The sequence below is a fragment of the Myotis brandtii genome, unplaced genomic scaffold (assembly GCF_000412655.1).
Source record: "Myotis brandtii unplaced genomic scaffold, ASM41265v1 scaffold244, whole genome shotgun sequence".
Taxonomy (NCBI): domain Eukaryota; kingdom Metazoa; phylum Chordata; class Mammalia; order Chiroptera; family Vespertilionidae; genus Myotis; species Myotis brandtii.
The window spans coordinates 2,734,828-2,756,049 of record NW_005359225.1 but is presented as its reverse complement, the minus strand read 5'-3'; the positions used below and the strand labels follow the sequence as shown (position 1 = coordinate 2,756,049).

Below are 21,222 nucleotides of genomic sequence, written 5' to 3'. Positions count from 1 at the left end.
CCTAGGCCCTTATACACACACACACACACACACACACGCATGTACACACTTTAATCTTTTTCAGTATAATTGAAATCATGGTGTGTATTCATTTATTCACCGTGTCCCTACTATATGCCAGGTATTGGGTATACAGTGGTGAATATGATAACCTGAGGTCTGAGGTGCTTACCCTTAGTGAGATTCCATTCTCGTGGGGAAGATAGACAGTAAATAAAAACACACACTACACATACACACACGTACGCAAAGCAGGATAAGAAAAGTTAAGGGGAGTGGAAAGGACTGTTTTATTTTTGAATTTTTGTGTGTGTGTGTGGACATAGCTAGTCAGTAGAAGGGACTATTTTAGATAAGAGTGATCAGGCGAGGTCTTTCAGAGAAGGCACCATTTAAGTTGAAGCCTGAAAGAAGAGAGGGAGCAAACCAAGTTAAGGTATGAGGAAAGTGCATTCCAGGCAAAGGGAGCAGCAAATGCAAAGGCCCTGAGACAGAAACAAGTTTGGCTTGTTTGAGGAACAGTGTGGCCAGAGCTGAATGGAAGGATGGTGTGGGGATTTGGAAGGAGATGAGCTGGGAGAGATAGAAGAGCCAGATCAAAGAAGGCCTAGTTTACCTGGTAAGGAACCTAAATTTATTTAAAATGTGATGGAAAGATAGTAAAGTAATCTGGTTTATACTTTTAAAAGTTTCCTGGTTGCTTTGTGGGGAATAAGCTGTAATGGGCCTAAGAAGTTAGGAATTGTATTTACTGTGGATACTAGAGTCCACAAAATAATGATTCAAACAAATTAGAAGTTTTATTTTTATTAAGTAACAAAAAACTGTAGTTAGGCAGTCCAGGACTGATATGGCAGCTCCATGACATCAGGGATTCAAGTTCCTTTTGTCTTTCTATTTCGACATCTTCAAGTGTACCTATCTCATTGTGGTGTAAAGTGGCAGATCCTTCTCTAGAATCACATCTATACAGAAGGCAGATGCCAGCTGACTTGGATCCTTTTAAAGAGCCTTCTCCAAAGCTCCACCAGTGACTTCACTTTTATTTTATACTTAGAGGCCTGGTGCATGAAATTCGTGCACTTGCGGGGGCGGGGGGGGGGGCCCCTCAGCCCAGCCTGTGCCCTCTCACAGTCCAGAAGCCCTTGGGGGATGTCCAACTGCCAGCTTAAGCTTAAGCTGGCAGTTGGACAGCCTTAGCGCTGCCATGGAGGTGGGGGAGGCTCCCGCCACCGCTGCTGCGCTCGCCAGAAGTGAGCCTGGCTTCTGGCTGAGCAGCATCCAACTGCCGGCTTAAGCTTAAGCCGGCAGTTGGACAGCCTTAGCGCCGCCATGGAGGTGGGAGAGGCTCCCGCCACCGCTGCTGCGCTCACCAGAAGTGAGCCTGGCTTCTGGCTGAGCAGCATTTCCCTGTGGGAGCACACTGATCACCAGGGAGCAGCTCCTGCGTTGAGTGTCTGCCCCCTGGTGGTCAGTGCACGTCATAGTGACCGGTCGTTCCGCCGTTTGGTCAATTTGCATATTAGCCTTTTATCATATAGGATTCTAGTGCCGCAGGCTTCCTGTAGTTGCCAGGGGGCTCGGAAGCATAGAGTGTTTACCTGGGTGTGTTAGCTTCCTAAGTGGAATCAGGGTTCTCTTATTGAGGAAGGAGAGAATGGATATTGGGTAGGCATCTAGCAGCTCTTCCTCATGGATCAAGAATGGAGATAAGACCAGTTAGGGCACATTTGGAATAAGGAATATGTTGAGTTAACCAAGGTTAGGGTTCTGCCAGAAGGATGTTGGAGGGAGAGATGTAGTGTACTATAAGGTGTATATAAGGAAGTTGTTATAGTTTTTGGACCATGGTTATTTAAGGAGGGAATTGAGATACATGATGGACAGTGAAAGAGCTGTTAGATCGATGGACTGAAAATTTTAATGGTGGTAAAGAATTGTAAAACTAAGGCTATTAGCATACAAGTAAAGCTGGAAAGCTCGGAAGTGATGGTCTAAATGTGGGAGGCTTAAAAGTGAGACTGGGAAGAGATTTAGTTATTGGACATGACAAGGTTTAGGTTATGAGCATGGGAGTATGTAACTGAAGTAGGAGGGAAGAAAAGATTTATTTAGGAGGTGAAGGAACTGAGCGAGTATTCTGATATTGACATCTTCAGGAATGATCACTGAAGTAGTTGGAGAGAAACTTAGATGATACGCTTTTCTGTGAATTAGGGGACAGAGAGATAGGTAGGCGACTACCATAACGAGGGATCTTGGGTGTGTCAGTCTGATGGTAAATACTTGAAAGAAGCTTGGATTTTTGATGAATAATATGATCCATTGCTTTTTTCACTAACAATATGATTTTTATTTTGGGGGGGAGGACTTTTATATAGATACTTTTTCATCCTGAATATTTCATAGTATAGATGAGGCATGATTCACTTATCATTCCATTATTATTGGTCATTGAAATTGTTTCTTATTTCCCCCAATTTAAAAGTTATTGAACTGCACTGAACACACATGAACATATATGAGCAAATACTTCTGTTAGGTTAGATTGCTAGAAGTGAAAGTGCAGATTTGAAGGGTCTATACACTTTGTATTTTGGTGGATATCAACAAATTATCCTTTAAAAAGACTTTTTCAGCTTACTCTCTCACCAATAATAAATGAGAGCCTCCCTTTTTTTCAAATCCGTGCTCTAAACTGTTATCATTCCTTTTAATATTTTGCTTTCTGCTGGATAAAATATCTCATTGCTTTAACTTACATTTTTCTGATTACTAGAGAATAGGTGCATCTTATGCTTACTGGCCATTTATATGTTATTTGTGAATTGCTTGTTTATAATCTTCACTGAAAACCATTTCCATCTTTTGGGTATTTGCAATTTTGACTGCCAATAACATGATTTTTTTTGTTGCTTTTCTGTGCTTTTATAGATGTAGTGTATTAGAAAGAAGTTTTATGACATCTTATGGCATTTTAAGTGGAGGGAGATTATTAGCATGTGCCCAGTCCTCCATCTTGCTATTGTTTGAGGAATTATTCATTCTTGAAAAAAATACATGTGTATATATATGTATACACACACATATTCTTGTTATATTGTTGTCTGCAGTCAATATGTTGAAATGAAAATATAATTTGCAGTGAGAAATTATTTTAATATTGATTTCATTTTATGTTTCCATTCTATATGAGATTGTTAGGCATTTTTATCTTTTGAAATAATTGACTCCATCTCTTTAAATTCTATTTATTTGTTGTATTAAGCTTCTTATTTACACCATTAGTAATTCTGTTTATGCAGTATGTTAGGTGCTCAACTTTGACCACGTGGTTAAATAATTGTTGCTTTATGTTAGAGTTGGGAAACATGTGATCCAGCATGCTCTAGTTTGTCTTTGACTCATTGGACTCTGGAAGGTTGAAGGTAGGGGAAAAACAGCGTTTGCTTAGAGCGCTTATCTCCCTGGGTTCTGTAGTGGGAAAGATGAACTGCTTTCGATAATTCTGTGGATCACATGAGTGGTTTAGGCTTTCTCTGAATTGGTTTACTGACCTATCCATTTTCTTTTTCTCCTCCCCGCTGGTTCTTTTTTGAGGAGTATTTTCTCCCCATTGCTGGCTAAATTATTCAAGTAGTAAGCATGCAGTTCTTAGTCCTTAGCCAGAGTGCAGAGTAATCAGATATGGTCAATGAGTTACTGAAGTGAATAATGTCTCTATAATGCAGACATTGACTTTTGTGAAGGAATTTGTTTAAAGGTAAGTAAACTTTTAGGACCTAATTATCTTTGAACTTATGTATCTTTAACGTCTCTTGTGTTATCTTTCTGCCATGAACTGTAAAATATGATGTACTTTATTAAAACTTGAACATTTCACTTAAATCTATATGGCTATGTAATGAATCATTAGCTGAATGTTGAACTGGCCTTACCCCTGACCCCTCCATTTAAAAATAATTTACTTATTTTAAAAGAAGCTAATATTTACCTGGTAAATTTAAAATATGTTTTGTCACACTGCAGAAGTAGCAGGTTATTTGCTTGTTTAAAAATATTTTTTCCTATTAGATTGTGAAATCTTTCAAGTTGGATCTGTTTGTTTAGTCTCTTTAACTCTCCACTAACTCTCCACTGCACCTAATATAATGTCTTGCACATAGGTAGTCATCAAATGCTGATTGAATTTAATTGTTGATTAAATAGTTTCAGAGCCACTTCTTTTAAGAGAATAAACTTGTGTAAGGATGTATAGCTGGCTCATGATAGAACTAATGGTATTTTAAGATTTCTAGAGTTCTTTTTGCTACATTTTTTTCTTCCTCTGAAATGTTATGTAATCTTTGAGGAAATGCTTACTTATGGCATGTGCTGAAATTGTCTCTCTCCGGAACCAGAAAACAGATACTGAATCTTCTATATCTTTAAGAGCAGGTAAGTTGTGTAGTACCAGGAAGGGAAAACGCAAAAGAATAAGTTTTAATTTTGACTGCAGGAGGAAAGAACAGTTGTTTTGTAGGATGCTCAAAATCTAAAAATGTTAAACATGGTTGTTTTTTTCCTTTTGCTACTTACAACTACCCAGATGAGGAAAAACAATTTTATCAAGAAATGTGCTTTTTAAAGAAAATAACACATTTGGGAAATTAAAAGCATGATTAAATTTAATTAGAATAGTAGGTTATTTAGGCTATTTCTGCAATGTGCTGTCTTTCCTTATCTCTTTTATTTATGAGAGGAGAGGATCAGTAGTTATACGATTACTGTATTAGTATAATAGTTTTTATGGCTTAGAGAACAGTTTCAAATCATTGCAATGCTAGTTGCAAGCCAAACTAGAGAATTTTCTAGAAGCAGTTGCACCTCTTCTATCTCTAGCATAAAATAAAATATCTTGTTAAAACATTTGATTAGGGAGAGTTTTTGTAAATTAAAATAGCTTTATTTTTCCTGTTTATATCAAAGCAGAATTATAAAATTCTGTGAAAGAATAAAGTTAAGATCGTTTAAAAAAATTGACATTTTAACTATTTTAAGTGTAAAATTCAGTAGCCTTAAGTACATTCACAGTGTTATGCAACCATCACTGCTATCTTTTTCCAAAAGTTTTTGATCACTCCAAACAGGAACTCTGTACCCTTGAATCAATATCTTCCCACTCCGCTTCCCCCCCAGCCCCTGATAACCTCTAACCTATTTTTTTATTTCTATAAATTTGTCTATTCTAAATATATAAGTGAAATCATACAACATTTGTCCTTTTGTGTCTGGCTTATTTCACTTGGCATACTATTTCCAAGATTCATCCATACCGTAGCATATTTTAGTAATTCATTCTTTTTTATGGGGCTGAATAATACTCCATACAATTTTGTTTATCCATTCATCTCTTGATGGGCACTTAGGTTGTTTTCACTTTTTGGCTATTGTGAATAATGCTACAATGAGCATTGGCATGCAACTGTCTGTCTGAGTCCCTGCTTTCAATTATTTTAGTGTGTATCGAAGAGTGGAATTGCTGGGTTATACAATAATTGTGTTTACTTTTTTGAGAAGTCGTCAAACTGTTTTCTACAGCAGCTGCACCTACCAGCAATGTATGAGGTTCCAGTTTTTCCACATTCTTGCTGGGCACTTGTTATTTTTTTAAAAAAATATATATTTTATTGATTTTTTACAGAGAAGAAGGGAGAGGGACAGAGAGTTAGAAACATCGATGAGAGAGATCGATCAGCTGCCTCCTGCACACCCCCCACTGGGGATGTGCCCGCAATCAAGGTACATGCCCTTGACCGGAATCGAACCTGGGACCCTTGAGTCCGCAGGCCAACGCTCTATCCACTGAGCCAAACAGGTTCGGCTTTCTTTTTTTTTTTAAATAGTCATCTAGTGGGTATCTCATTATGGTTTTGGTTTGTATTTCCCTAATGAACAGTGATGGTGAGCATCTTTTATGTGCTATTGAGCATTTGTATTTCTTCTTTGGAGATGTGTCTATTCAAGTCCTTTGCTCAGTTTTGAATTGGGTTGTCTTTATGGTGAATTGTTAAGAGTTCTTTATGTAGTATGCATATTAAATCTTTATCAGATGTATATATGATTTGCAGATATTTTATTATATTCTGTGGGTCGTCTTTTCATTTTTTGTTAAGGCTCTGTGCACAAAAGTTTTTAGTTTTTATGCAGTCCAATTTATCTCTCTTTTGTATTGTGATGTTGCTTATGCTTTTCTATTTGGCTTTTTCACTCAGCCATAATTATTTTGAAATTCATTCACTTGTTGCATGTATCAATGGTTTAGTCTTTTTTATTGATGAGTAGTATTTCACTGTCTGGTTTTGTCGGTTTGTTTCTCTATTTGCCTGTTGATAGGCATTTGGGTTGTTTTCAGTTCTTGACTATTATAAATAAAGCTTCCTATGAACATTCCTGTACAAGTCCTTGTATAGATATGTAATTTGTTTTCTCTTAGGTAAATACTTAGGTGTAAAATCATTAAATTATATGTTAGGTGTAAGTTTCTTTTTTTAAAGAAACTGCCAAACTTTTCCAAAATGATTTTACCATTTTAATTCCTACTCGTAGTGTATGAAAGTTCTGGTTTCTCTCATTGCCAATATTTGTTATGGTCAGTCTTTTTAATTGTAGCAATTCTAATTGGTGTGTAGTGGTATCTCATTCTGGTTTAACTTTACATTTTCCTAATGTTTAATGATGTTGAACATCTTTCATGTGTTTGCCTTCTGTATATTTTCTTTGGTTTAATGTTCGTTCATACTTTTTGCTCTTTTTTCAAAAAGTGGATTGTGTATTTTGAGAGATCTTTATGTATTCTGGATACAAGTCTTTTATCAGGGATATGCTTTGCAAATATTTTTCTCCCAGTGTCAGTCTTTTCATTCTCTTGTAGTCTTTTGAAGAGCAGAAGTTTTTAACTTTCAGAATTAGAGTGCATAAGTTTATAAATTTTTTTCTAAGAATGCTTTGCCCAGCTCAAAACCACAAAGATTTTCTCCTATGTTTTCCTTTAGAAGTTTCAGAGTTTGAGGCTTTATGTTTAGGTCCATAATTGCTTTTAACTTAATTCTAATATCTGGCCTGGGGAATAGATCCAAGTTCCTTTTTGTGCATATGGATGTCTTAGTTGTTCTAGCACCATTTGTTGAAAAGACTCCTTTCTCGGTTGGATTTTCTTTTCACCTTTGTTAAAAACCAGTCATCCATATATTTGTGCGTTTAAGCTCTATATTCTATTTGTACCATTGATCTGTTTGTTTTTACACCAATACTATGCTGTTTTGACTATTGTAGCTTTCTAATAAGTCTTGAAATCTGGTAGTGTTAATCCTCTTTGTTCTTCTTTTTCAAAGTTATTTTGCTTATTCTTGGTTCTCTGTATATCCATCTGAACTTTAGTATTGACTTGCCAATTTGTACAAAAATGCCTGCTGGGGTTTTGATTGTAATTACATTGAATCAACAGATCAATTTGGGGAGAATTGACATCTCAATAATATTGAATCTTCAGACCCACCAACATGATGTATATATCCTTTTATTTATTTAGGGCTCCTTTAATTTCAATTATGTTTTGTGGTTTTCAGTTTCCATATCTTCTGTCAGATTTATCTTAAGTGTTTCATATTTTCAATGTTACTATAAATGGCATTTAAAATTTTTAATTGTTCATGCAAGTATATAAATACAGTTGATTTTTATATTTTATCCTACTGCCTTGCTAAACTCATTTAGTGGTTCTAGTAGCCTTTTGTAGGTTCTAGTAGATTTTCTACATGGATTATGTTGTCTGTGAATTGCGACTGTGTTTTTGGAGGACTTTACTACCAGATTTCAAGACACATATAATGCTAGTCATTGAGACAGTATGATATTGGCATAAGGAAAAGACATATAGATCAGCAGAACAGAATATAGTTCTGTCACAATGCATTGCTGGTGACAGTAAACACGCATAACTTATTTTATTGCACTACACTTTATTGTGCTTCACAGATATTGCATTTTTTTTTAATTGAAGGCAAGACTCTCCACCAGCAAAAACATTACAACTTGCTTTATTGTGATACTCACTTTATTGTGGTGGTCTGGAACCAAACCTGCAGGATCTCTGAGGTTTGCCAGTAAAGTGGTATAACCACCACGGGAAACATTTTGGCAGTTGCTTTATAAATTTAAACATATACTTACTGTGCGATCTAGCAATTCCACTTGTAGATATTTAGCCAAGCAAAATAGAAACATCTGTCCACAAGACATGAATGTTCATAGCAACTTTATTCATAGTAACCCAAAATTAAATGCAACCCACATGTCCAACACTTGAATGGATAAACAAATTGTGGTACATTTATACAATGGAATATAACTCATCCACAAAAGGAATGTCTTAATAATAAATTCAGTATTATGGATGAATCTTAAAGATATGCTGAGTGAATAAAACCTGATACAAAGGAATATATGCTGTGTGATTTTATAATAGGCAAAACTAATCTGTAGTCATAGTCATCAGATTAGGGGGTGGCTAGGGCTGAATGAGGTGGGAGATGGATTGCTAGTTGGTTTGAAGGAACTTTCTTGTGTGGTAAAAATGTTCTATAGTGCCCAGCCGGTGTGGTTCAGTGGTTGAACATCAACCTATGAACCAGAAGGTCACAGTTCGTTTCCTGGTCAGGCCACATGCCCAGATTGTGGACTTAATCTCCAGTGAGGGCTGAGCAGGAGGCAGCTGATCAATGATTCTCTCTCATCATTGACGTTTCTATCTCTGTCTACTTCTCCCTTTTTCGCTGAAATCAATAAAAAAATTTAAAATTTTTTTAAATGTTCTATATCTTGATTAGGGAGATGGTTACATAGATACATTCATTTGTCAAAACTCATTGAGATATATACATTCTGTAAGTGTTCATTTTATTATATGTAGAGTATGCCTTAGCATAGTTGATTTTAAAAAATTAATTCTAAGTGGATTGTAGATCTAAATGTGAAAGTTCAAATAATAAGCTCCTTAAAGATAACATAGACTTTCTTAAAGAGGATATAAAAACACTAATGTTAAACTTCATTAAGACCTGGAACTTCGTGTCTTCAAAAGATACTACTAAGAGAGTAAAAAAGGCAAGCTACTGTATGAGGGGGAAAAGGTATATGAACACACACATACATAAATACATATATTTCTTTTGTATAATGGTACCCCTTACTTGTGGAGGATATGTTCCAAGACCCCCCCAGTGGACGCCTGAAACAGCATATAGTACTGAACCTTACATATACTATATTTTTTTCTATGTATACACACCTATGAAAAAGTTTAATTCATAAATTGGGCACAGTAAGAGATTAACAACAATAACTAGTGTTAAAATAGAGCAATTATAATAAAACTAGTGGCCCAGTGCACAAAATTCATGCACATTAAAAGGGAATTAGAGGAAATATTTTAATATTGCTATTTGCCCTTTATATAGAAGTGTCCAGAGATGAAAGAAAATTAGTAAAATGTATATGAAAATCTCCCTCCTGTCAGAGTCTGGGGTGTGCCGCAGGACCCAGAGTCAAGTCCCCGCCCACCCGCGCGAGCCTTGAAATCGTGTGAGACCCAGACCCAGCCGGCCCCACCCCTGTCAAGCAGCCTCAAGTCCCCCGTCAAGCCCCACCAGGCGGGGGGGGGCACAGCCTCAGGTCCCCCAGCCTGGCGCTGGGCGGGGGACATTGCCTCAGGTCCCCTGGCCCCGGCGTGACAGCATGATGGTGTGATGGCATGATGACCATTTGCATATTAGCTCTTTATTATATAGGATAAGGGTTACTTGAACACAAACACCATGATACCATGACAGTTGATCTGAAAACCAAGATGATGGCTACTAAGTGACCAACAGGTGGGGAGCATGTACAACATGGATTTGCTGGACAAAGGGATGATTCACGTCTTGGGATGGGATGGAGCAGGAAAGTGTGAGATTTCATTGTGCTACTCAGCACCACACAAAATTTAAAACTTATGAATTGTTTCTGGAATTTTCCATTTAATATTTTTAGACTATTGTTGACTGCAGGTAACTAAAACTGCAGAAAGTGAAACTGAAGATAAGGGTCCAAAAATATATAAATAGCTCGTACAAATTACTAGGGGGGAACCCAAATATGTAAAAGAAAAAAGGGCAACACTGTGAATAGGCACTGTGTGAAAGAGGATTTCCAAACAGTAAACATGAAAAACTCCTCTACATCTTTAGAAGAGAAATGCAAATTGAATTAATAATCAGTAATATATATACTTATTGGAATGTCTGAAATAGACAAATAAGCTGAGAGCAAACTTAAGTTGTCATTCTGCTACTTTGGGGGGTAAGAGTGTAATTTGTGCCAGTTTGGACAACCATGGCAGCATACCCATACCTGATGAGTAAATAGTATCTGTTCTAGAATATACCCCACAGAACAGTATGTGTATCAGGATAGATATTCAAAAATGTCATAGCGGTTTAAGTGTAAATAGCCCAAAACTAGTAATTACTCAAATATACATTAACAGTAGAATAATTAATTGTTTTGTAGGGAAACAATAGAATATTATAAAACAATGAGAAAGAACAAACTATATGTACCTTACATGGATGAATCTTACAAACAGTATGTTGACTGAAGAAAGACAGAAATAATGTATATATGATTCCACTTATGTAAAATTCAGAAAGGGTCCAAAAATAGGTAAAACGATTTTTTTTTTATTTTTTTTGGTGTTGGAAGCTGGGATTGTGGTTACTTTTGGGTGAGGAGTAGGCACAAGAGATACTGGTAATATACCATTTCGTGATCTGGGTGATGGTTATGTGGATATGCTTATTTTATATAATTTACCACGCCTTACATTTATGATTTGTATACTTTTCTGTGTACTGTATAATACTTTGATTTGTTAAAGTTTATTTTTAAATGTAAGGGCAAAGTGAAGCCATTTTCAGGAAAATTTTCCTGGTATTCTTGGTGGTGTGACTGAGGATGAGATTAATGTACAAAAGTCAATAGTTTTTCTCTAGTAATTAGCATCTAAAAAAGGAAGCAATAAAAATCATTCCACTTACAGAAGTGGGCAGCTTCACTTTGGTGCAACCTGAGATCTTGTTCAGGGGCCAACTGCTTGCTTCCTGCTTTTAGCTCTAGGGCTTTTCTCTTGTAGGAGCTGTGGTACCTACCTTGGGAACTTAAGTTGTACAAGCCAATGTGAGGGGTGTTTAACACTATGTGGAGCAAACTTTGGTTATTGGGAGGTGGGAGTCAATGGATACATGTTTCCCTTTTTCTCACTTCAGACTGACGGTTTTGAGATACAGTTGATAGAATTTCTCATTTTGTCCTCGGTAGCCAATGATTGGGCCAGTATTCATGCATAAGCCTTCTTATTAGACTCTGCTCAATCCCCCCGCCCCATAGCAGAGAGTTATCTAACCCCAGATGCCAGTCATGCTGTGGTTGAGACTCCCTGGTATCTGAAACCAATGGTTTACTATAAAATTCAAGTTCTTCAGTATTCAATCATGGTGACGTTGGGAAATACTGAGTATTACTTTTTTGTGTCTATGAAATGATAATGATATATACAAACAGAGCCCTTAAAGATTAAATGAGGTACGCTCTATAAACGTAATGCCTGGAACATAGAAGAGTTTAATAAGCAACAGCTATTGATAAGTCTTACTCAAGTTTATATGCTGCTTTCTGACACTCCAGAGTCATTTTCCGTGAGTATAAAAATTCTTTCCTAGAGACCAAGTTCTCAAGTCCTTATAAATAACCACCAAAAGGACAAAAAAAAAATAACTTCTACAGAACTCAGCATAGAGAAAACGCCAACATGCTCTTGTGAAGATTTAAATGGGTATATGGGTTTTTCAACTGTGTAAATTTTTAGCTTTGCTAAGACAATGCTGTATTAGCAGAGACTCAGCACTGCAATGAAAAGGTGGTTTTGCCAGCAACACAAGGCTGTTGTCAAAAACTTTGAGAGCAGAGATAAACATTGTTAGGAGCTATAAGGATACATTGTAAAACACATATTTAAAGCTATAGGGCATAGTATGTAAATACCATTACATACTAAACACATTAACACTAAAATATATTAAAGGAAATTTAATATTTAGTTTTTAAAAAATTGTAACTTCTGTGTATGTATATATTATTGGGGGCTATCATGTGCATTTAGGATGTTTAGTAGCAGCCTTTGGCCTCAAGACACTAGATGACAGTAGCACACACGCTCCACCCCTAAGTTGTAACCAAAGTGTCTCCAGACATTGCCAGGTGTGCCCTGAGATGTAAAATCATTGGTTGAGAACCACTGAGATAAACCTAGATTTGAATTCCAGCTCTAGGGCTATGACTGTGAATTTGAACACATTACCAACTCTTAAACCTTAGTTTTCTTAAGTGAGGAAGCTCAGCACCTGGCACATAGAGTTCAGGAAATGATAATTATTATGATGCTAAAACCTGTTCTCTTTTGCGCCACTCTACCTCTTTATCCTCTTAAAGTAAAATGCCCCTCTGGGTAGCCTGTGGTCAAATTGTTGAACAAGAATTTCTCATATAAGATCATCAACACTGATCATTCACATGGGCAGTTAGCATTGCTTATGATTGCTTTCTCCCTGGATATGGATTTGCTTCTCTTCCTTGTGTGTTCTTGTTTGACTTTGGAAGAGTTGGGAATACATTATTTCATTCGAATCTCCTGATACAACATTGTGTATGGTGTTCTTTTAATATTTATCACCTTGAATTAGACTCAGTGTGTTAAAGACTAGTTCAGACTTGTAGGAATCAGACCTAAAGAAATTAGGAAGATAAAACTAAATCTTTATTGTTTTTTTAACACTGAGGTAACAGCCAATGAAAAATATTTATTCTTTAGTTTTATATTTTTTTGCAAGTATGATTAAAAATATTAGTACCCTGTAATTGCTTTGATATACATTGTCATTTAAATCTTATTAAAACCCTGGGCAGTGAAAATAGAATAAAAAGGAGATTAGGGAAAGAAACTCTTGATGTACTGTAAGTACACAGCAAGACACAACATTAAGTACTTTATTCTCATCTACTTCTTCAAACTATATCTGCAAAGTAAGTAACATCTGTTTTTTTAAGAGGATATTTTTCCATTGATTTTTAGAGAGAGTGGAAGGGAGAGGTAGAGACACAGAGAGAGGGAAATAGATGTGAGAGAGATACATCAATTGGTTGCTTCCTGCACAAACTCCAACCTGGGCTGGGGATCGAGCCTGCAACCGAGGGGCATGCCCTTGACTGGAATTGAACCTACAACCCTTCAGTCTGTGTGCCGATGCTCTAACCACTGAAAAAAACCGGCCAGGGCAGCATTATCTGTTATGCAGGTGAGCATATGATGGTTCATTTGCCAAAGATCATCTAGCTGGTAAATGAGTGGCAGAACCATTAGAACCCATGTTATCCCAAAGCCCATCTTATTTTCATAATGCCATGCTACCTCCCCCAAATGAGGAGCAGATACCTCTGCCTTAAATTTCTTTGTAAGTCATGTGTCTTAACCTATTCTCTGAACTGCAAGGTTAACAGCACAAATTGTAGGACATTGGAACTGTGACAAAGTCATTTTTCCTGTTGCTACTAGGCCTAAAGACCCATTTTGCCTTGCCCAGCTTCTCTGACCCTCTGCGGCCTATATCTCTGTTGTTCTCCTGGCCCAGTACACTTCCATCTGGTTTATGGGAATAAGAAGGTTTTTATATTCAGTCTCTTTTAACTAAATGAATAAACTTTATTTTTTGATTATGTATTAGCTTGTATGGTTTCATATTGCTCAAGAATGCAGAGCAGTTAAATCTTAAGCCATGAAGTGTATGCTTGGCAAGAGTCAAGTAAAAACTAACTTAATTAAAAATTAAGAGGGTTTTCTATCCAATAAGGAAAATAGTCTCAAAACTGCCATGTGATGTTTGTTCTAATAGACTACTGATGAAAAGATATTTTTAAGTTTATAGTTGCCTAAAATTCTACTGTCTCAGTGTGATTTGTATTTTTAGCTGAAAGAAGAAAAGTTACAAGAGGAGAAAACTTCCGAAGATAAAATCCACAAGCTGTTACCAGAGGACACAGAAACAGGGAAAAGGAAAATGGACGAACAGAAAAAAAGAGATGAGCCATTGGTACTGAAAACCAATCTGGAGCGTGTAAGTAGATGACTGTTTTGATGGACATCTGCCTCAACAGCAGCAATTAGCGCAGGGGACAGGGGTCTGAAAGGCCTGTGTTGGTCAACTAATAGTCACTGACTGTGCAGTTTAAGTGTTGTGAGAATTTAGTGTCCAGATGAGAGCTGGAGAGTGTAATTTATGAATGGGAAAACGACACTTGTGTAGAAAGATTAAGCGGACGGTGGGAGAAAATGGTGAAAGGAAAAACCTAGTGCAGTAGACTACTTGTGGTAAATTTTGTACATATTTTGACTTGTGTTGCTTCATATTTGAGTTTTGTATGTCTTATATCTTCTACTAGATTTCGTTAAAGCTTGAATTTCCCTTTATTCTTTATTCTAAACAGCACAGTACTAGGAATAAGGTATTAGATTACATAGTTTAAATGTAACCTAATTAGACTTTTAATTGAGCTAAATCTTGCCTGAAATTTTTTCATTACTTATTTACCAAGCAAATTACTGGAAAAGGTTAGAAGTGGTATATTTAAAGTACTTTTGCAGGGTCCACTGATTAGCTCAAATGGGTAATTATAATTGAGTTTTTTCTTTAATAAGTTTTATTGGATTGGACATCTTTTATTGCTTTCTGTATGTGCTTAACATATCTATAGAGTCATATCTTTTAAAATATTTTATGATTCAGGCTTGTTAGTATTTTAGTTATCTTTCTAATTAACCAGAATTAATAGAGCTTTACCATATATAAAGACAGACAATATAGCAGAATAGAGGGGAAAAAATCTCTGCTTCAGAAGTCTGCCTCTTGAACAGGTCCCAGCATTAAAACAGACTATAACTTTGGCCAGGTTACTTAATTTCTCTGTGCTTTTGATATACTCTTTGCAAAGACATTGTTCCCGAATTTCAAAAAATTCAATTATTTAAGCTTTCTTGGATTGGTAGTATTTGCTGATTGTCAACAGGCATGTGGGGCTTTTTGAATCCAGCTATAATAATAATAATTTTTATTATTTAATTATTACTAAAAACAACTATTTGGATTTTATAGGGTTTCAGCCTTCTAAAAGATTCAGTTTAGCAAATACAAAATGCTGTGTACTCTTAATGCTCTGTTTATTGGGAACTACAAAAGGAAAAAGACTGCTATCAGAGAGGCTAGGAATGAAATATATGACAGTCTTGTGCATATAGTATGTCTTCTGACTAATGGCCCCAACTATGGTCTGTGGTCCAAAGACTGCAATTCTGCCTGTGACTTCACCCCAGCAGGACAGTCCATTAGGGCCACAGGCGAAACAACGCAGAAGCTCGCTTTCCTCTGCTATGGTCTTTGGATAGAAAGACTACCTGCTGCTGTTTTGGCCTTGCCAGATCCAGATTTTCTCCAGGAAATGATCTCTAGTATTAATTCATGTCAAGACTGGGAAATTGCTCTAAGATTTTTTTCTTCTTTTTCCATTATCATCTTTGAAATAGAAATCAATTGCATAAAACTACTTTTAATCTTAAAAGGAACCAAGAAGTACACATTGTCAGACCTGTTTTTATTGGTAATAGCCAGTTATGAAAATTTTGTGTGCAAAAACACATTGAATAAAATATGACCTATGAACACTTCAAGTTTTAGAGTTTTGTGATTTTTACCATTTTTCTGTTTGCTTTTATATTTTTGAGGCCTTTTAAGTGGCTCTAATTTTGCTTTAAATATGTGTTAAGAATTTTTGGTGTTGAATGGATAATTTCATTTAGTTTAGTCAAGGCTACATTCAAATTGAGACCAAAGAGAAGCTCAAGTAGATTTTAGAGGGAAGCCAGATGAAGGATTAAATTTTATATAGAGAGTGTTATGATTAGAGTTGGACTGATTATTTCACTCCTTTCCCACAAACTTCAGGAACTCTGTATTTCCTGAGAAATTAAGTGAGAACTCTTCACTCCAACATTCAAGTCCTTGGTATTATTTTAGCTTGTATTTCCATCCTTGCTTACATCCCAAACTCTAAGAAATGGTTTCCCCCAAGAATATACTCTGTATTTTCCCTCCTTAGAGTCTTTGCTCTCACATCTTCATCTCACTGAAATGTCACCCAACTTACCTGTTGACAGGCTATTCCTCTTTCAGTGTCCAGTTCAAAAGTTGTCGCCTTCCTGGAACCTATAGAGATTCCCCACTTCTCTCTACTCCATTCTGCCCTCCCAGAACCCCTTCCTCTACTTTGTAACTTTTATAGGACTTACTTCATTCTCCCTTATCTTATGGTTATTTGGGTGTTTGTGTTTCTTTACTAGATTTGTAAGTTTCTTGAGTATAGGAATGTCTTAACCTAATTTAAAATTTCCTACACTACCTTGCATATCGCAAGTGTTTGATGCAAGTTTATCAAGTTGAATTCAAATGGAGGAAGGAAAGTACTTATTCCAGAATCAGAAATTATCATCTGTTATTTGCTCAGAATGGAAATAAAATTGGCAGTGTTTATTTTATTATTTTTATGGTACAATTGATATCAATAATAATGTGAATTGTTGGAAAACAATTTGGTATAGCAATTATAGTCGTACCAAAGATTATAAAGCAGAAAGTGAAAAATTGCTTGTCATCCCACAACCTAGAGATAACTTATATAAACATTTTAGTAAATGTCTTGCCAAACTTCTTTTCTAAGTGCATATATACTAAATATATATTTTTTATTTTTAGAAAATGGAACCCAGTGTGCATACTCTCTTAAACCTTTTCTTATAAACTATTAAATTATGGATGTTTTTCCATGTAAATAAAGAATCCTACATCCTTATTTAGTGGTCTCTTGATATTCTTTACAGTAGAATTATTAATTAACCTCCTGTTGATATTTTGCTATCTTAAACCACCATTCTGATTAGTTCCTTCGAATAAATAAATTATCAGAAGTGGAATGACCAGGTCAAGGGGAGTGTCCTTTTTAAGACTTTTGGTACTTATTATTAATTTGACCTCCAGAAAGTTTGTATATAGGTATACTCCCACTGGTAGTTTAAGAAAGTACTAAACTAATTTCCTCACACCCTGCCAACTCTAGATATTGTCATTCTTTTAAATTTTTTATGTAAATTAAAAAATATCACTTTGGGATTTTATTATGCATGTTTTATACCATTTTAGGAATTTGTAGTGCAGTAGGCTTATTTTTACCTAAAGGGAAAGATGAGAGGTAAATATTTTCCTCTCTTATGGTTCTAGGTTTTTTGGGAATGGAAATATAGAGAGATGGGGGGAGGTACCCTCTATCTATATAATTATTTATAATAATGTAAATGTATTTTTCAATAATTAAAACTAACCTAGTGATATCTATTATAATGCTAAAGTTTTTTTTCTTAAAAGATTAATAGTATTTAATTTGATAAAAATATATCTTTTGTTGAGCACTTACTACTTGTTAATATACTAACTCCTTTTAACAGTAGATGGAGCAATCTTTATTTTATAGATGAGAAAACTGAAGCTCAGAAAGATAAACAACTAACCTACAGTGACCCTGATAGTTAAGTAATAGAGCTGGGACTTGGACATTCTCTTATTTGGTAGTGAATTGATTATGTGGAAACACCTAAATAGAAATTGCCATTATTTATTCCCTGTTGAGTCTATAGATGTCAAAGCTTTTTTTTTTTTCTCTCAGAGTCGAAAAGAGAATATTATATAAAATTTTATAATGGGTTAGTACTGTTTAAAAGTTTCTCCAGTGAACAGTTTGTACAACAGAGTTCTTTAAGGAGTTGTACCCTACAAAATCTGAAAAGCTTCCCTGTAATTTGTAATCCTATTTCTCAAAGACTAACTATTAGGAAACATAGCTTATTGTATGTATGTATTTGTCAGCCTAGAGAATAACAAAGCATTTCAGGAATGCAGGGTACTCTGAGCCATAAGATGATGTCTTGCATGCCTCTGTCTGTAACTCTCATTTTGGTAGTCATTTGATCATTAGCTAACTGGTTAATCATTAAATGATTACATATGTTTTGTTTACCTGCTCTATAATGGCATTGGGATTCTTAAAGAAAAGATGGTCAGTTGCTCTCACAGAGTTTATTGTCTGAAGCAGAAGACAGACTCTTAAATAAGAAACTAGAGTTCAGTGAGATTATTTGCTCCCTCTAAAAAGACTTTCATATTGAGTAAGGCAAATAATACTCACTATATATTGAATGCAAAAGGCACATATAAAAGAAACTTCAAATGTAAATTGAAAAGACTAAAAAAAAAAAAAAAGATTCCAAAATAAAACAAAGGTGGAAAAGGCTGACTCTAGGGATATTTGGAAGCCCTTTCAGAGAAAGTGACATTTAAGATGCCTCTGAAAGGCCAATGAGTATTTTAGAGGCAGAGAATGTGGAAGGGGAATATTAGGCAGAGGGAATAGCATGTCCAAAAGAATAGAGGTTTTGAAAGACTATTATGGTACATGTGGAGAGCAGAAAGTAGTTTTGTTGTACTAGAATTCAAGGAGTTCTCTGTGTGGGAACTGGTATGAGAAAAACTATGAAAGAAAGTTGAGTCTAGTTTTGAAGATTATTGAATTATGCTGAGGTGTTTAGACTCTATCCTGAAGCTACCAATAGTTAAGCAGGATTCTGTGTGTTTGATAGTATGAAGGGGATTAGAAGGAAGGAAGGCAGGCTGAAGAGAGTGAGACCAGTAGTAGATATTGCAATAGTCCAGGCAGAAGATGATGAGAATCTAAGGAAAGGCAATGACAATTGAGTATACATGGGAAGAGTTAGATGAGAGACATTTTAGCAGAGTGGTTCTCAACCTTGGCCGCACATTAGAATCACCTGGAATCTTTTTAAAATCCTGATTTCTGGGCCTCATCCTCCGGAAATTCTGTTTCTTTGTTACTAATGTTGTGGCCCCACCCCATAACAATGAAACAGAATTTCCGGAGGATGCGGCCCAGAAATCAGGATTTTAAAAAGATTCCCAGGTGATTCTAATGTGCAGCCAAGGTTGAGAACCACTGTTAAGCAGTAGAATGGAGTAGAGTGGAAATAGCATGGAGGTAGTTGGGAGACAAATGTTCTGGATTTAAGAACCAGTGTCAGCTACTTATTAACTCTACAGTCCCAGGCAAATCAACTGCTCTGAGCCTCAGTTTTTCATCTGTAAAATACAGCTAATAATCCCTTCTCAATAGAGTTGATATAAACAGTAAATGAAACAATATTTAGAAATGTTGGGGTACTCAAAACCTCTATATAATTTATTATTTCCTCAAAGAAAGGGAAAGAAAAGAGTCATAGATGACATTGAGGCTTCCAGTTGGGTTGGTAGTGTGGCTTAAAAAAGATAGATAGTTTGATTTTGGATATATAAAGTTTGAGCTACATTTGGGATATCCAGATTGGGATCTCCAGGAGCCAGTTGGAAACACAAACATAGATTGGAGCTCAGGTAGAAGTGACATAATGGAGAGATTTGAAACAGTAGCTATGGGAGAATCAATGGGAACCCCAAATGGACACTGTTGTCTCCCTTCTCTCCTGCCAGTGCCCTGCGCGTCTCTCAGATTCAGAGAATGAAGAACCTTCCCGAGGCAAGATGACACAGACACATCGCTCTGCATTTGTTTCTAAGAACAGCTCCTACTCCTTAGCTTTCCTGGCAGGGTAAGAGGCTGATGCTGAATTCAGTCAGGGTTCTTTCATTTTGGGGTACGGGGCAAAAGGGACTGGGGGGAGCAAAAGTATTTGTGGTAGCCACTTTGGGGGAGGTGGGAGTGGGGAAAAGAGGTGGGAACTGGTTTTCAAATATGGTTGAGGGACAAGGGGCTGACCTGAATTTTTAAAGAAAGTGAATCTCACCCATTTCTGGTATCCTCAGGATAAGATTGTGCGAACTGCTCTACTGCAAAGTGTGAACTTCCCATCCTGGGAGAAACAATGCAGCCTTCCTCAGCTCACGGTGTCCTCTATTCTCTCTGTGGACTTTCAAGAAAGTGAATCTCACCCATTTCTGGTATCCTCAGGATAAGATTGTGCTAACTGCTCTGCTGCAAAGTGTGAACTTCCCATCCTGGAAGAAACAATGCAGCCTTCCTCAGCTGACGTGTCCTCTAGTCTCTCTGTGGACTTTTTTCTCTTAGTAGGAAGACCAGCGTTGATTTTATTTTCAATGCCTAGAACTAAAATATATCTTGATAGGTTTCAAGAGGGGAAACTGCTGAAAAGTTTTAAGACCTTGTCAAAGGAACCTCTTGATCCTTTAGATTTTGCAGGCCCGTGGGAGGAAAAGAGGGACTAATTGAATTGGATGTTGGATGATTGGGGGAAAATGCCGGTTTGGATGGATGGAGGAAGGAAGGAAGGAAGGAAGGAAGGAAGGAAGGAAGGAAGGAAGGAAGGATGGAAGGAAGGAAGGAAGGAAGGTAGGTAGGTAGGGAGGGAGGAAGGGAAGAAAGAAAGGATAGAGGGAAAAGGAAGGGAAGAACAAATAGAGGAATCATTCATTTGTGAGCAGCTACTACATGCCATGATTTGTTTTAATATAAAGATGATAAAGACAATCATTACTTATTTTGTAATCTTTTTGTTTGTTTAAAGCTGGCATTGCTCACCTTTATTTCTAGTCTTCCTCTCTTTCTTCCCAGCAACACTGTGAAGTAGATCTCTCTTGCTGCCCCTATGGACATACACCTGGACCCTTTTTATTTGAAGGCTTTTTATAGCTAGTCACTAATAAATATGACCTAAAAAGCTACCATATTTAAGAATGTTATGAAATATGTACTATTGTGATCGCTGATGTAGTTTTTGTATCTGAATCCTATTCTAATATATAAAAAGCCAGGGGCTGTCACGACCGAAACAACCGGACGGACAACCGAACAGCAGGCTGCGTGGGGGACAGTTGGGGGTGACCAGGCTGGCGGGGGGGGGCAGTAAGGGGCAACCAGGCCAGCGGGTGGGGCAGTTAGGGGGGATCAGGCTGGCAGAGCGGGGCA

At 36.6% G+C, this 21,222-nt stretch overlaps 1 protein-coding gene across 1 annotated transcript in view; it reads left to right on the top strand.

The window, feature by feature from the left end:
* RNF169 (ring finger protein 169) overlaps positions 1-21,222 on the top strand; it is a 47,239-nt gene that overhangs the window by 11,562 nt on the left and 14,455 nt on the right. The window contains exons 4-5 of the mRNA XM_014540367.1: positions 14,100-14,246; positions 19,770-19,888. Coding sequence (XP_014395853.1) covers positions 14,100-14,246; positions 19,770-19,888 — 266 coding nt within the window. The remainder of the gene's footprint in view (positions 1-14,099; positions 14,247-19,769; positions 19,889-21,222) is intronic.